This window comes from Gouania willdenowi, chromosome 7 (genome assembly GCF_900634775.1).
Source record: "Gouania willdenowi chromosome 7, fGouWil2.1, whole genome shotgun sequence".
Taxonomy (NCBI): domain Eukaryota; kingdom Metazoa; phylum Chordata; class Actinopteri; order Blenniiformes; family Gobiesocidae; genus Gouania; species Gouania willdenowi.
In genome coordinates this window covers 11,076,465-11,092,176 of record NC_041050.1, presented here as the reverse complement: position 1 = coordinate 11,092,176, position 15,712 = coordinate 11,076,465, and the positions used below count along the sequence as shown (strand labels likewise).

The 15,712-nt window shown below is 35.8% G+C and overlaps 1 protein-coding gene across 1 annotated transcript in view; it reads left to right on the top strand.

Annotated features, from left to right (window-relative positions):
* Nucleotides 1-1,930: 1,930 nt before the first annotated feature.
* Nucleotides 1,931-15,712, top strand: part of dvl1a (dishevelled segment polarity protein 1a) — a 52,833-nt gene continuing 39,051 nt past the window's right edge. The window contains exon 1 of the mRNA XM_028452929.1: nucleotides 1,931-2,383. Coding sequence (XP_028308730.1) covers nucleotides 2,214-2,383 — 170 coding nt within the window. The 5' untranslated portion in view covers nucleotides 1,931-2,213. The remainder of the gene's footprint in view (nucleotides 2,384-15,712) is intronic.

Genomic DNA, 15,712 nt, shown 5'->3' with positions numbered 1-15,712 from the left:
TAGTTGAAGTTAGCGTAAAATTTTAACATTTTTAAATCAAAGTTAAAGGCACTTTTTTTCTCTACTGCGTATGATTGAGAGGGAGATTTTTGGTCATGTTGTTGATGTGTTTGTTGAAGATTTTAATTGATTTTACTGATGATTTTAAATGTTCTTATTGATTTTAAGCTGTTGATTGTTTTATCATGTAAAGCACATTGAGTTGCCTTGTGTATGAAATGCGCTATACAAATACATTTGCCTTGCCTTTAATAGCCTGTTTACTCTTGAACAATAAAGGCAGAAATTAGTTTTTAAAATGCATTTTGTATATAAGGCAAGACAAACTACATTTGGGAAAACTCTTTTTTGTTTCCCACTGCAGCAGTATACAACAAAGAAACAAATTTAAATAAAAGTAAAACTAAACCCTGCAGGCAATGAACAAGATATACTGTATTTCTAAAATAAAATTACAAGGGGGTGATTAAGATGCATTTACAAAATATTATTAAATAGTATTAATAAAATGTTCATCTATCTGCAGACTGTAGGACTCCATACATTTCCTAGAAAACCTAAAAAACAAAAAAATTTGATCATTTTAAAATCCATAAAAGTATACTATAATCAAATCTTAAGCACATGTAGGAAGTCAAGTTGAAAAAGATGTTTCATTCATGTTTTAAAAAGAAACTTGTCATTCTTGTAATAACACTAGGTGGCAGCAGATCGCTAATGACATTGTGGAACCCTGCAAAATACCACCTTAAAGCTGCAGTTTGTAAGTTTTTTTGTTTCGTTTCATTTGGTCAAAAATCCAAAATCATCTTATTATATTGTATTGTATATTGTGATCCAAAGTGTTCTGAGTGGGCAGTGACTCTTCACCTGGTCCTGTAAAGTACCTTTAGAAAAACAGGACTTCAGCCAATCAGAGATCTTTCTACCAATCACGGCGATCCCATGAGCTGTTTTAAGCATTACTATTGGCTGTTTGTGCTGCAATGCATGTTCTCAATCTGAGAGTAGGGACAGTCCCATGGCATTATATTCCAGCTGAAGTCTCTAATGCGGCTTTTGGCACAGTGGTTGCAAAGCAAGAGGAAAAAGGAAGACCGAGGTGGAGAAACAACAGAATAAGGGCACAAACAAATTCAGGAGAAACAGTCCGCAAGGTCGGTGTGTGCGGTGGACAGCGAGCGAGCCGCTTTCAGTCAGCATGCACAAGAAGACCGGGTGAAGTTCCTTCAGGAGGGGAAGGGGGAAGGATGGAGCGCCTCATTATTCTACATACTGCAGCTTTAATAAGTTTGAAACTCAACAGACCCACCCGCAAGGCCGGTGACATTGTGGGGGTAAAACTGGACTCTGACAGTCTGCATTTGCCAGCCAGCCAACATGGACAAGAGTATGATGAAGAATAATTCTGGATGCTGTAAAAAAAAACAACAAAAAGAAAGAAAGAAGAAGAAGAAAAAAAAAAAAAGAATCATGGCAATGCACACCCCTGGGTATTATTATTATTATTATTATTATTATTATTATTATTAATAAGTGTCTGTCTCGTGATGCATATTGTATTGTTTAATATTGGGATATATGGTATTGTGACAATTATTATCATCATCATCAGCATCATTAATATTAACAACAAGATATAATAATAACTATAATAATAATAATAATTATTATTATTATTATTATTATTAACAACAAGATAGCATTACAACTATAATTATAATCATAATTATTAATATCAACAACAGAAGCATAATTTTTATTCATTTATTATTATTATTATTATTATTATTATTATTATTATTATTATTATTATTATTATTATTATTATTATTATTATTATTATCATCTCACCGCACAGTTCCAACACACCACTAGATGACAGCACTGTCTAAATAATTAGCCAGTGATAAATAACAATATTCCCAGCTCCATATCGCTAGGATGTGTTCAGTCCTTCCTGTTTTAGTGCCGACAGAGCCACCGTAGCTACGCACACCGGGGCAGCAGCAGGACGGGCATTATGTCCGCATTACCGCTGCGGTTCACAGCGACGCGGAGCTGCTGGTTCCACCGCGGGCTGACCGGGTTTCTGTCCTAGACACACCGTGTCGGGTATGTGTTTCTCCGGGTAGCTGGTGATACCATAGCAGGCCTGTTTGATAGCTCCTTGTTCTTTCCCGTGTCAATGATTGTCCTGCCCTCACTCGCTCATGGCGGAAACTAAAATTATCTATCACATTGACGAGGAGGAGACTCCGTATCTGGTGAAGCTGTGTGTGTCTCCAGAGAAAGTCACCTTAGCGGATTTTAAAAATGTCCTCAACAACCGGCCCGTCAACAGCTACAAATTCTTCTTCAAATCCATGGACCAGGATTTCGGGTAAGCATCCACCGTCTGTTCTTTATCACACCTGCTCATAATCATATTGATTATCTGGTTTAGTGTGACCTGCATTATTTATTATGTATTATTATTATTATTATTATTATTATTATTATTATTATTAGACACAGCTATGAACACACAACACACATGCCACAGGAAGATAATACTGCTTTATTACATGTGTGCAAACTACTAAGTGTGTGTGGCACCTGCTCATTATTACAGGCCACACACACACACACACACACACACACACACACACACACACACACACACACACACACACACACACACACACACACACACAGTGTTTGAAGTGATACCACATCCGTCCAGAGCCCTAATGACGCAGAACCAGACCTGAGATGATGCCACTAATGTCATTTTCTGAAATACATATAAATATTTATTTATATAAGGAGAAATCTCATAAGAAAACAGGGGTTACACTGCATTTTCCACACTTTTTTGAGGGAGGGGATGTTGTTATTTATTATTTTTGCAAATAAAGTTGTGTAGTACTATAACCAGCTGTTGTAATGATGAACTACAGATGGAAAATGGAAACATGTCAGTGATTGAGACAACATCTAGGGCAGGGCAATAATTGGCCAAAACTCATATCTCGATATTTCTTTCTTCATAATGGCAATATAGGAGAGCTGAGAAAAAAATCGATTTCATTGGAATTTTTCAAAATCGATTCATAGGTGCTGAAATTTCTTATTTATTTATTTATTTTTTACTCTAAAGCACTATAGTCTTGCATTAGTAATTTCGACTACTGCACCTGTGCTACGCAGGAGTGCATTCAGTGCAAATATGGCAGATTATAGACGAAGCTCTGCTTGGTAAGACACCCCAAGTTTGGAACCATCTTATTAATATGCTAGTCAAATTTGAAAGATCAATTCTGAATCGAAATCGAATCGTGATTAATCGATTCACATCCTTTTTATTTGGAATCGAATCGATTCAGGAAATTGGCCATGATACCCAGCTCTAAGATATAAATTTTGATCATTTGAATTCACATTAAATCTGAGCAGAAAGATAATTCAGAGTTAAATATGCTGATGAAAAATGCCACACAGGCACATTTATGAACAAACAGTGGCTCTTTCTCCTGTAAGGGACAGCACGTGTGAGTGAGTTCTTTATTGTGGATGATCGCCAAAATAGAGAACTCGATATATCTTGAATCTCGATATATATCGCCCAGCCCTAACAGCATCATCATCATCCATTAATAGAGCTTGTTACATAGCCCAGCCGATGCAGGATCTATAAGATAGTTTAATTACTCGACACAAAATGTGTCCAAAAAAATCATGTGAAAATGCAAATAATTGCACAAAAAGTCAACAAGAATGCACAAAATTACACAAATTTACTCCAAAAACACTTAAGACAACTATGAAATTACACACACACGGACACAACTCAACAAAACGAGAACAAAAAAGACTTAAAAACACAAAATGATAATAACAAAACTCAAATGATATAAGAAATTACAAAATATTTTTTAAAAGGACAGCAAAAATACGCAAAATTACAAAAAAAATGACACAAAAGGCCAACAAGAATACACAAAATTACAAAAAGGACACAAAAGACAATATAATATATATACCATTACACACACACACAATTCATATTCAATAACACATATTATTCCAAAACTCAGAATTACAACAACTTCACTCAAATTATATAAGAAATGTCAAAACATGGCTCAAAAGAACAGCAAGAATAAACGTTTTTTTTTAAATGACACAAAACTTAAAAGGGCAACAATAATACACAAATGTACTAAAAAAACACAGGAGACGGCTATGAATATACACACAAAAAATGTAACAAAAATGACTCCCAAACACGAAATGATTCATAAAATGCATAAAAACAAAAATACACTGAATAACAGAAAAATATATATAAAGCAACAACAAAAATACACAAATTTCATAATGACTTCAATAACACACAAAATGAGAAATATGACAAACTAAAATATTAACAACAACTTGTAATATTCTTTGTATAGTTCATTATTATGAATGTTGAAAGGGTAATTCTGATATTTGTGGCCCCTGGATCATGCAGCACCTTATTGTGGCCCCCACAGTGATAAAAGTGGCCCATCCCTGCTCTAAAGTCATGTGTTTACTCACTACTTGGTCACTCATCTTTAACCTGTTGTAGGTTTAGAGCACGAGAGCTTATTCCAGTCTGCTGCTGCAGCACATGTTACGGTAAAGCTTGATTAGTCACACAAATGTGACATCAGGGCCAAAATGTTTTATTTAGATTATTTTAAAATAGCCCTTCTAGTGGATATATTCCCAGCATGATCGTGAGTTTTAAATTGCAGTGGTTTATTCACATATGTCTGTGTCCTTTGCGGAGGGAAACCATGTCATGCCTAATGAAGTGTATTAAGGGGGAACTACACCTTTATTTTCACCAAGGGCCACATCAACTTTACTGCCACTCTCAGGCCTGCTTTTACTGAGTATATAACTGTAATTACTCTAATATGCTTGATAATATAATTCAATATTAGATGACCCCTCGTGTAGTATAGTATAGTATATACTTTGCTTTTTTGCTGTTCATAAACAGGAATAATGATATGATAATATGATATTTACTAATTTATTGAACATGATTCTGGAATTTTTTTTTTATATGAGCAATTTCAACAATAATTTCCCCAAGTTGCACTTTGACGTATACAATAAATGACACCTATAGTATGTATGTAAGGTGTAGACTATATCCAAGCAACAAGTGATTTTATGACTAATTTTTAATTTAATTTTGGGAAAATATGACAAATAATTTCAGGAAAATTGAGTCCTTTGAGCAATTTGAGATTTAAAACAGCATTAATGTGATAAGAGCATGGGAAAATTGCTAATCATCCAAATATTGTGGGGTTTCATTGAAATAGTGCTTATGTCAAACTCATGGCCTGAGGGCCAAATTCGGACCATTCAAGCATCCAATTCGGCCAGCAGAACAAAGTTTAAAAAAAAAAAAATGATAGAGAAAATATTAATTATTGTGTGAATGAAACTCAACAATATTTGCAGGGGCTCACAGTTTTCTCTAGGGGTGTCCCGGTCCGATATTGATATCAGGCCGATATTAGCCTGAAAACGAATATCGGATTTAAATTTCCGGATATATATATATATATACATATATTTTTCATTTATTTTATTCAATTGTAGAATACTGTAGATATTATGTTGAAGGTTAAAATGTATGTAACCAATTGGTTAATAATAAATGTGTCAGTTTTTCCTCATACCTACTGTTGCTGACTATTGTTCTCTGTTTGAGTGACATCACTTGATCAAGCCTTTTCTAACATTCCACACTACAAAATAAGTAACTATTGTTTTTTTTATTAAAGAAAAAATAAAGATTTAAATTAGGGCTGGGCGATATATCGAATATACTCGATATATCGCAGCTTGTAGTCTGTGCGGTGTTGAAAATGACCATACCGTTAAACTCGCGGACTTTTTTTTTTTTTTTTTTGATTTTTTTTTATTTATTTTTTTTAAATATCTTAGTGGCATTATGCACAAAAGGTGCACTTAAATTTAGTGTTGTTTTGAAATGTCATCTTAATGACAACATGCACAAAAGGGCACTATTTGTTTTAAAATATTGTAGTGGCATTAAAAAGTGCACTTTAATTTTGTGTTTTGAAATGCCATGTGAGTTGCATCCTGCACTAATGTCTTGTTTTGAAATGTCTCTGTGACAATTTTGCACAGAACGTGCACTTTCTGTTGACAATTTTATGTTTGAGCCACTCACTGTTTAATAAATACAGTTATGTCAACTTTGACTTAGTTGTGATATCCCCTTTTTTGCATGAAAGTTTAAAATTGGCATATATTAATGCAGTATGATCAAGAATGTTTTAATGTAGACATATAGAATCATCATACTGGTGTGATTTTGTGCATCAAAGTGTTAATTCAAGGGTAATGCAAAATATCGAGATATATATCGTGTATCGTGACATGGCCTAAAAATATCGCGGTATTTATAAAAGGCCATATCGCCCAGCCCTAATTTAAATGTATGATGCATGCGGATACCGGATTAATATCAGTATCGGCCTATATGCCAGGCTGCCATAATGGTATCATATTGGAAATGAAAAAGTTGAATTGGGACATCCCTAGTTTTTTCTGTGGTTATATCGCATGATTACAGTCATTTTTAATGTTAAGCTGTTAAAAAAACTAAAAATTCTTATAAAATCCTTCAATTTTTCTCAAACTATTACATGATAGTTTCCTTAATAATATAGAAATTGGTCACAAGATCTAGGAAATTTAAAGTGATGATCCTGTTGGGACTGATATGGATATTGTCGGTGTTTTACATATTTTGTATTTTATGTAGGCTTTACACAGATCTGATCGGCTATATCGGATTGGCCGATATTTTGCATTTTATGCAATTAATGTGATCGGCTGTAATGTCTTAATTGGCCGATCTGATCAATGACATCATTGTCGTAATGAAGCTTTCTGTAGATGCTCCCATTGCATTGTTTCATCATCTCATTCACACCGACGAGTTGTTTGCGTTACGTGTCAACCTTTGTGCACAAATGTGAGTGAAAGCGGCTGAGTGCCGGACTTCACGATATATTGCAATTTTTTTGGGTGCTGATTTTAAATCGATTTTAAAATTTAAAATGTTTTTTTTTAATTTAATTATTTTTTTTCCCAATATTTAATCAAAAAAATTTTTATTGTATTTTTCACATATTCGTGGACGTGTGTTTTCTACTGCTGGAGACATTGTCACTTCTCAGCAGAGCAGCCTAACTACTGGGCATGTTGACCAGCTCCTTGATAATTGTGCCACTTCCTCACCTCCACTCCGGTAGATGGCGCCGTAGATATAATAATAAATAGGATGTTTTGAAGTAAACAGTTTTGACTCATTTTGTCCTCTGAATGATCAATATACATATACATAATACAGCAACTTGATGTTAAATCTCTACGTTTAATCTTTATATTAACTGGGTTGAATTTTGCAATATATCGCAATAATATCGTATCGTGACCCAAGTATTGGTGATACGTATCGTATTGCAACATCCTTGTCACAAGGCTGCATTTAGGTCCCGAAACATGGTACCGTTTCATTATCCGTGAATCAGTATCAAGTAGTACTTGGTCGGTACCTAAAAAAAAACAACCTGCATTCATATGATCGGTAATAGTGTTTTTTAAACTCACTTATCGGTGGTCGGCCCAAAAATCCTGGTCGTGTAAAGTCTAATTTTATGTATACGTAAGTGCAAACTAGGGCACAATAATTAGGAATTTCCCAATACAACTTTTTCACTTCCGATACGATACCGATATTGCAGCTTTGCATGTTGGACGATAACGATATTGACCCGATATCGGCCCGATACCGATATTGACCCGATATCGGCCCGATACGATATCGGCACGAATCATACATACTTGTATTACTTGTTTTGTAGTGTGGAATGTTAGAAAATGCTTGATCAAATGATGTGTTACTCAAACAGAGAACAATAGTCAACAATTCAAGTTCACTTCAGTTATTTTTTACTGTCAGTATATGGTGGGAACAACTGAGGGCGGGGACAAAAACAACAAAAACTTATCGGAGCGCTTATATTGGAGATTTTAGATGCAGTCCGATAGAATCCAATATTCATTTTCTGGCTGATATCGGACCGATATCCGATATCAATATCGGATAGGGACACTCCTAACAATAATGTTGAAATTTCTCATTGTCCTGCATAAAATCTCTGACCCTCTTGAGTTCAAACTGCTCCGTATTTGGCCCCTGAACAAAAATGGGTTTGACGCCCCTGAATTAGTGTATTTAGAAGGGCAAAGATATCTACAACTGAATTATTTGGTAATTTTCTGTTTTTCACTTTCTCCTGTGGGCCGAAATGGATGGTCTAAAGGGCCAGATTTGGCCCCCAGGCCTTGAGTTTGACACATGTACTTACTGGATATAAATAGTTTGTGTGTGTAAAGTCAATAAAACACTGTACTTGTTTGGGAAAGTAGATCAAGGCTCGGTCAGGCTCGGTTGTCTTGGTCAGTGAGGTCTGTTTTTATCAGTCCTCTGCTGAATATGACATATTTGTGTCAGTGCCTGCTTTCATTCCAGTCGGAACAGTCATACACACATTATTCCCTCTACTGTAATGACTAACATGATTGGAGGAAGTGCTGAGGCCGTGTCTAAGGAGCCAGACGTCATACATTTCCAGTGTAGCTTGACCTTACGAGGGAAGCAGGCTCTTCCTGGTGAGTGAACGGGGGCTCGGTGCGGAGCTTTTGTCCCCAGCTCTGGCTTCCTGCCTGTTCTGCACTGCAGGCTGCTCCGCCGCTCTGTGGGCCTCAGGTGATCGACAAGCAGATTATGGAAACAAACATAGCGTGTTTGCTCTCTTCACCTTGTGCACCGCTACGTAGTTCCACCACTGCTTTAACATTGCAAATTTAGATTTCATCATCTTCAGGGGCCAAATACGGATCAGTTCGATCACAAGTGGGCCTTAGGTTTTAGGTGGGAAAATGAACAGTTTCAACATTAATGTGCCCAAGTTTGCTCTTCCAGTTATAAATTTGACAAAGTATGGAAGGCATCAACAATATCTAAGCAATAAGTGACAAATACTTAAATGTTATTTGATTAATTTATTTTTTGACAAAATTTCATTTAATTTGGGGAGATTTTGTGTAATAATTTGAGAAAAATGTCATGATTTTGGGGAAAAAAAATTGAGTTTGTTCAACAACAATTTACAGCTGAATTATTTGGTAATTTAATGAACCACATAAAACTTTGTTAAGCTATCTCACTCCTCAATGCATTTTAGCTTAGAAGTTGATTACACTTTATATTAATAACATAAGAATGACATATTAATAACACTACACTCACTAATAGCACTTTTATAGATGTGTGTGATTTCTTTAGAAAAAAGAAAGAATACAATTTAACAACTCAACAGAATCTGAATCTTTCAAAAAGTTAAACCTTTTTGAAAAAAGTAATTTAACAGTTTGATAAACATACCACTTGTTTTTGATATTCGTACTTGAATTACAGTTAGTTACCATTTACTTCTCGCAAGCTTAAACAAAAATTAAATAAATTGTATCTCATGTCATTTTGTACTTGGAAAGGGAAAATGAGTAATTGTTGATACCGCGATATATCGTGATGTGTATCGTATTGTTTAGTATTAGGATACATCTTATATCGTATCGTGACATGCAAAGCGTAAATCGTATCGTCAGATAAATGGCAATACACACCCCTAATTATTAGTATTATTAATATTATCATCATTGTTAATATTAATATTAACGACAAGATATGATTATATATAAATATATATATCAATCCATCCATTTTCAGACCTGTTTTTCAGGGTCGCGAGGGTCTGCAGGTGCCTATCTCCCATATACTGTATATATTATAATTTATTATTATCTCATAATCATCATCATTATTATTAATATCAACAACAGCAGCAACATATTTTATTTATTTATTATTATTGTCATCATTATTGTTATTATTAATACCAACGGCAGCAGCAACATATCATCATTGTTATTTATTAATACCAATAACAGGGTTTTGCAGGGTTTTGGAAAAAAATTGACAACAATTTACAACTGAATTATTTAGTAATTTACAGAATCATTAATGTTTTCTCTGTCATTTTCACTTTCTCCTGCAGGCCAAATCGGATGCCCTGAAGGGCCTGATTTGGCCCCTGGGCCTTGAGTTTAACACGTGAATTAGATGGACACAAGCTTCTTTCTCTGCTCTTCTGCTTCTTGAGTTAAGGGGGAATATTTATGCTCAGCGAGTGCCGTATGGTGCTGGCACAGTATGGAAGAAAACCTTAGTCAAAGGCAGAGAGGGAAAAACAGGGCTTTGTGGTAGCCATGCTGGCTTTACTGCATACGCAGACAGTATGGCTGCTGGAGAATTAGCTTGGAAGGAATAAGACTGCTGAGCAGAGAGAGAAAACATCAAATCCCTCGCAGTTATAGACGGCGTTTGAAATGTAAATGAGCAGTCAGTGCAAGGTCCTCTGTAGTAGACCCCCGCTGTGCAGAAAAACCACGCCATTTACTTCTGAGATTTCTGGACTACATTTCAGCTGGACAGATCTGCTCTTTAGGCACAGTAACACACATTTGGTAAACCTTTTCTCACACATTTCTCTATGAAATGCTTCATTTTGGAATAGATGTAACTCGGGAGCTGTGGTGCATTTCATTTCTTGAAAATATTTCCAGACGTGTCTTGTTTTTTACCCCCAGCAATGTTCATTAATTATCATTCATAACACTAATTGATAGTGCCTTACTCACGCAGAGCAAAAAAACACTGGGTTCTAATTTCCGTGAGATTTCAAGGTGACAATATGGTGTTATTTTGTCGTCGCCACTGAGTACTGAGCAGGTTGGAAATGTCCTCACTATAATGCAAGTCACAGATGCACCCTGGAACGGAGAAGGCAGCCAAGCTGGAGGACTGAAAGGAACAGTCTTGTTTGTGCCTCGGAAAATGAGGAGCTGTTGGGGAAGAAATCTCTGTGGAGCTGAGAAAGTGGAGCTGATTCTCTGTAGTCGCTGGACGGAAATGTGCTGCTTTTTGCTGCAGTCCTCTGCTATTTGTGCTCACTTGCCTTTTGTTGGCTGACATGTTTTCTAGTAACACTTAAATCAGGGGCCAAACCATCAACAGTAATACTTGAGATATGACTACCACTTTGTAATATATAACAAACAATGATGTTTTTAGGGCAAGCAAGGAAATGGTTGGTCGACCAAGACCATGTTCTTGTGCAGAAACAGGATTGATTCAATAGTGGATGCTTGTGCTTCAAGCCTGTTTTAATTCGTTCCCTCTCTGCTCTGAGGACAGCATACTGCACAGCCAGCACTCACTTACACAGCTGTTGCTGGACATAAAATCATGTCTAGGCATTAAATACATTATATTTGATATTTAATCCTTATCATCTAAATAAGTGCATTTAATTTTTTTTTTTAAACGGTATTGAAACTGATACCATTGCTGGTCGACCAATGAAAATCTCGGTCGACCACGATGGCATCGGCTAAACAACCAAAGCGGCAACCCGAAATGTTTTCAATGAAAAAAATCACCTGAATGTTGTGATCACATATTATTAACAGCTCTCTGATGACTAATGCTAAATAAAGCTGTCTACTGAATTCAGTCCATTCAGTCTCCATTGCAATTTGTAACAAATATTTATATTTTTTTAAACATAATTTACATAAGTAGGGGTTCCGATTATCTGTTTCAAAATTCCCCCTGTTCTGTTTTATGCTTTATCCATTTCTGCTTCACTTTACACTTACATTTCATAGCGGTTTCATCATCTTTCCCTATTTAAATGACTTTACTGGCTATTAAAATTCCTGAAATTTTACTAAACATGCTAAATATGGTTAATAGAGTCAACAGCTATTTTAAATTAAGCATTTTCTGTTCTTCAGAGAATTTAGGACAATGGGCTTAACAGTTTAACACGACCATTAGCGACACTGCTAGACCCTCAGCTACCCATTTTACCAGAAAAATACCATGCAAATGTGTGATATGAAACTCAACTCAACTTTATTTATATAGCGCAAATTACAACAAAGTCCTCTCCGAGCGCTTAACAGAATAAAAAGTCTGTAGTAAGAAAGAGAGAAAGAAACCCAAACATTATTTGTAAAACCTTAAATTGCATTTAACTGGCAAATCAGTTTCACGTTTTGCACGAAATCCGGTGCAGCCATGTGATTGGAGATACTTCTGCCGTGAAGTGTCAGTCACCAGGTAAAATGATCACCAGTTCAACTAATACACCATCAGCTAACGCAGTCTTTGCACCAGTGCCTTTTTAGATTTGAAAGCTGTCATAATAATCTGAATCGCTTGTTTCATCACAACACATTAAAAATACACTTCAGCTGAAGCTCTGCGTTCATTCTCAGACACACGATAATGGCTGAGATTTTGAACTGGATTATGGGCGGAATTGGACATATCTGTTTCTAGACATTCATTCACCCATTTACCGGTGATGTATATCACATGTAAATGTGTGGTATTGTCCCAAAATAACATGCATGTGAGGCATTTTTGTGTCATGTTGGGATCCATTTTTTAATAAAGAGAGAGAAATTTGATTAAATCAGGTCAGATATTCTTTTTTTTCATTTCAAACCGTTATTAATGACCTTTTTTTCATTTGTTTTCTGCGGTCATGGAAAATTGGAGGCTCTACATCCGCCCCCCGAAGCCCTAGGGTTGGTGAAAAAAATTGATAATTGATTCATCCTGATTTTTAATTATTGAATCGATTATTAAATTGCCAAAAATCTCTTATTACATTTTTCAATTTGTAATAATAAACCAGATGATTCCTCTTAAATTTGATATTTAATTACACTATACACTATTGAAGGTGCTGTGAGGTGTTGCTCAAAAGTGAAGTCAAATAATTCAGCAGCATATTGTTGTTAAATGGAAGATCAATAGTTACAATTCAGATCGATAACTGTCAATTATCGAAAATAGGTTTGTAATCGAATCAAGACTTCAGTATTGGAAACAGATCGGGAAATTTGTCTGAACCACCTCTGCTAAACCCTTCACTGACTGGATGATGCCTCTAAACTTTGGCTTTAAATTCATATTGGACATTCATCTCCTGTCTACATTTAATATTTCCCAGCTACACAAACATACAGTACATTGGTATACCCTGCAGTTGCCAGAGTAAATCTTGTGGTATTATTCAAGGAAATCTGTTAAGACCCATTTGATTCTTTTGACCCTGAGGAGTCTGATCTGTGACACAAGACATTAACAGAGCTTATAGTTTCTCTGAGTTGGTGTGTGTCCATTTTAAATAAAGCACTGAAGTGAAAGGAAGACTGGTCTTTGATATCTGATAAATGCTTCTGAAAACATAGTTTGGTATGACTGGAATTATTTCTCTTCTGATAACACAAGGAGACCAGGATCCTTAAGTATAGTGGTGAACTCTGTTAACACAGCAGCTCTGTTAAACATTAGGAAGAAGAATTTTATTAGTACAAACCACTCCCACATCCTCCCTCACCAGTTATCGTACCTTAGTGCTGATCAAGGCTCCAGTGAGAGGATGCAAACACTACTTCCTACCTCAAAAACAGCCGTCCCAGTGCCTCCCCTTTCCTCCCTGAGGTGGAAACCCACTCCCAGCCACGGCCGCAGCAGACTCTGTGGTTGTCGGTTCCAGCCACAAGACTTCGTTATCTATGTCAACCACTCCCAGCTATATGGCTCCTACAGCAGCAGCTACACACAGAATTCAGCAGTGGGTGAAAACTTCTGCCAAACAAGAAAAAAAAACGTCCTTTAGTGAATGTGAGACTGAGCTCATGCATCAAATCTGCTTAGGATTTCCTGCTGCTTGTGCATCCTACCCTTTGCTCATTATGGACCACGTTTATAATCAACAAGCAGATGTGGACAGTGGTTGAATGTATCATTTTTGGTCGGCTTATCTTTACACAAACCTGTTGTGAAACCTGGTTCAAACGACTGGACGCTTTGCGACTGTGTCGGTTCGTCGGGTGTTTATGTGCCCATCTTGCACATGCTTTAGTGAGATTTAGACTCTGGTTCTGCGTGACACGAGCCAAGCAGGTGTAGTGATTGGTTGCTGCTGAATTGTGTCCCGGCAGGTCAAAGGGTAACTGGGAGGTATTTTTGTTGGGAATTTACAGCCTGTGATGAAGACATTTGCGTGAGAAACTCACCCTAGATCACTCTATTTATACACAGTCCTTTGACATGCTGTGTTTTTCTCACATCTATCTATCTATCTATCTATCTATTGGGGTGGGACGATACACTAACTTAACGATACGATACAGTGGAATGTAAAGGTTGATCGTGGGGCAATTAAAAATCGATTCAAAGGTGTCACGGTTAACATCGTTTTAATTTTTGTTATTTTTTTTACAGCAAAGGGTTCTATCTATTTAGAATTTGAATTTCAGGACGCACCACCGTCTTTTAAATCATGTTTAAACATGTGAATTCCAAGGTAAGAGGGGCACAGAGAGGAAAGGGAGAAACAAGAGAGAGAGAATGAAAGCCATAGTTTGTTTATATTATTTCCTTGATATGGGATTTGTTTTAAAGTCCAATTGTTAATCCACAAAATACATTTTCAGTGGCACTTTTAAAAAGAAAAGGAACTATTATGCAGTTTTGCATAGTTTACTGTAGAGCCAGAATTTACTTACTTTATTTCTATTCTTTTATTTATTACATTCAGGATGTATTTTTAATTGAATTGCATTGTTTTGCATAGTTTATCAAGGTATTCTTTTGACAGCGAAAGATAAAAGAAAATAGTTCAGTATTTTTATTTTCGAAGTCAGTCATCATTTGTCTACAGTCTCATTTTGTAAAATAAATTGTGAGAGAATCGTATCGTATCGGGAGTTGAGTGAATCGTTACATCCCTACGATACAGTAGACTATAATGGGCTCGCGATAACAATACAATAATTTTGGGAAGAGAAAAAGACCAAAAAAATGCACTTGTAAAATGAAAAATGCTTTTGTTTGACTTTACCCTTGGATCTCATCATCTACAGAAGTGGTTCTCAGTTGAGGTTGAGGTCACACACATGCATATATATATATATATATATATATATATATATATATTCACAAAGTCAAAGTAAAGAAATACAGTTTTTTTTTTTTAAGATTATGTGGTGTTTTTATTAAAAAATAAATACATGAAAAATTTTACATTTCAAAAATGTATTTCAATTTTTACAGAAATTTCAGGCATTTAAACTCCAGGCGACCCCATTAAATGAACATTTAGTGGCTCCTGAATAGATTGATTTCTGTAGTTTTTATCATTTAGACTGACACTGTTAATTTTCCACTCTCTCTCAAATACCCCCTGTAGTGCCATCGCGTACCCCTAGAGGTACACGTACCCCCATTTGAGAAACACTGGTTTCTGGCACAGGCTAAGTGTACAATCACCCATGCTAGCAAGATCTGCTATTATTAACAGCTTCCCTGATGACTAATGCTAAATAAAGCTGTCACCATTGTAATTTTTAACGGTGATTTTGTTTTTTGTAATATTTACTTCAGTAGCGACTGAAATTATCCTTTTCAAAATTCACCCAATCCTGTTTTAGGGTT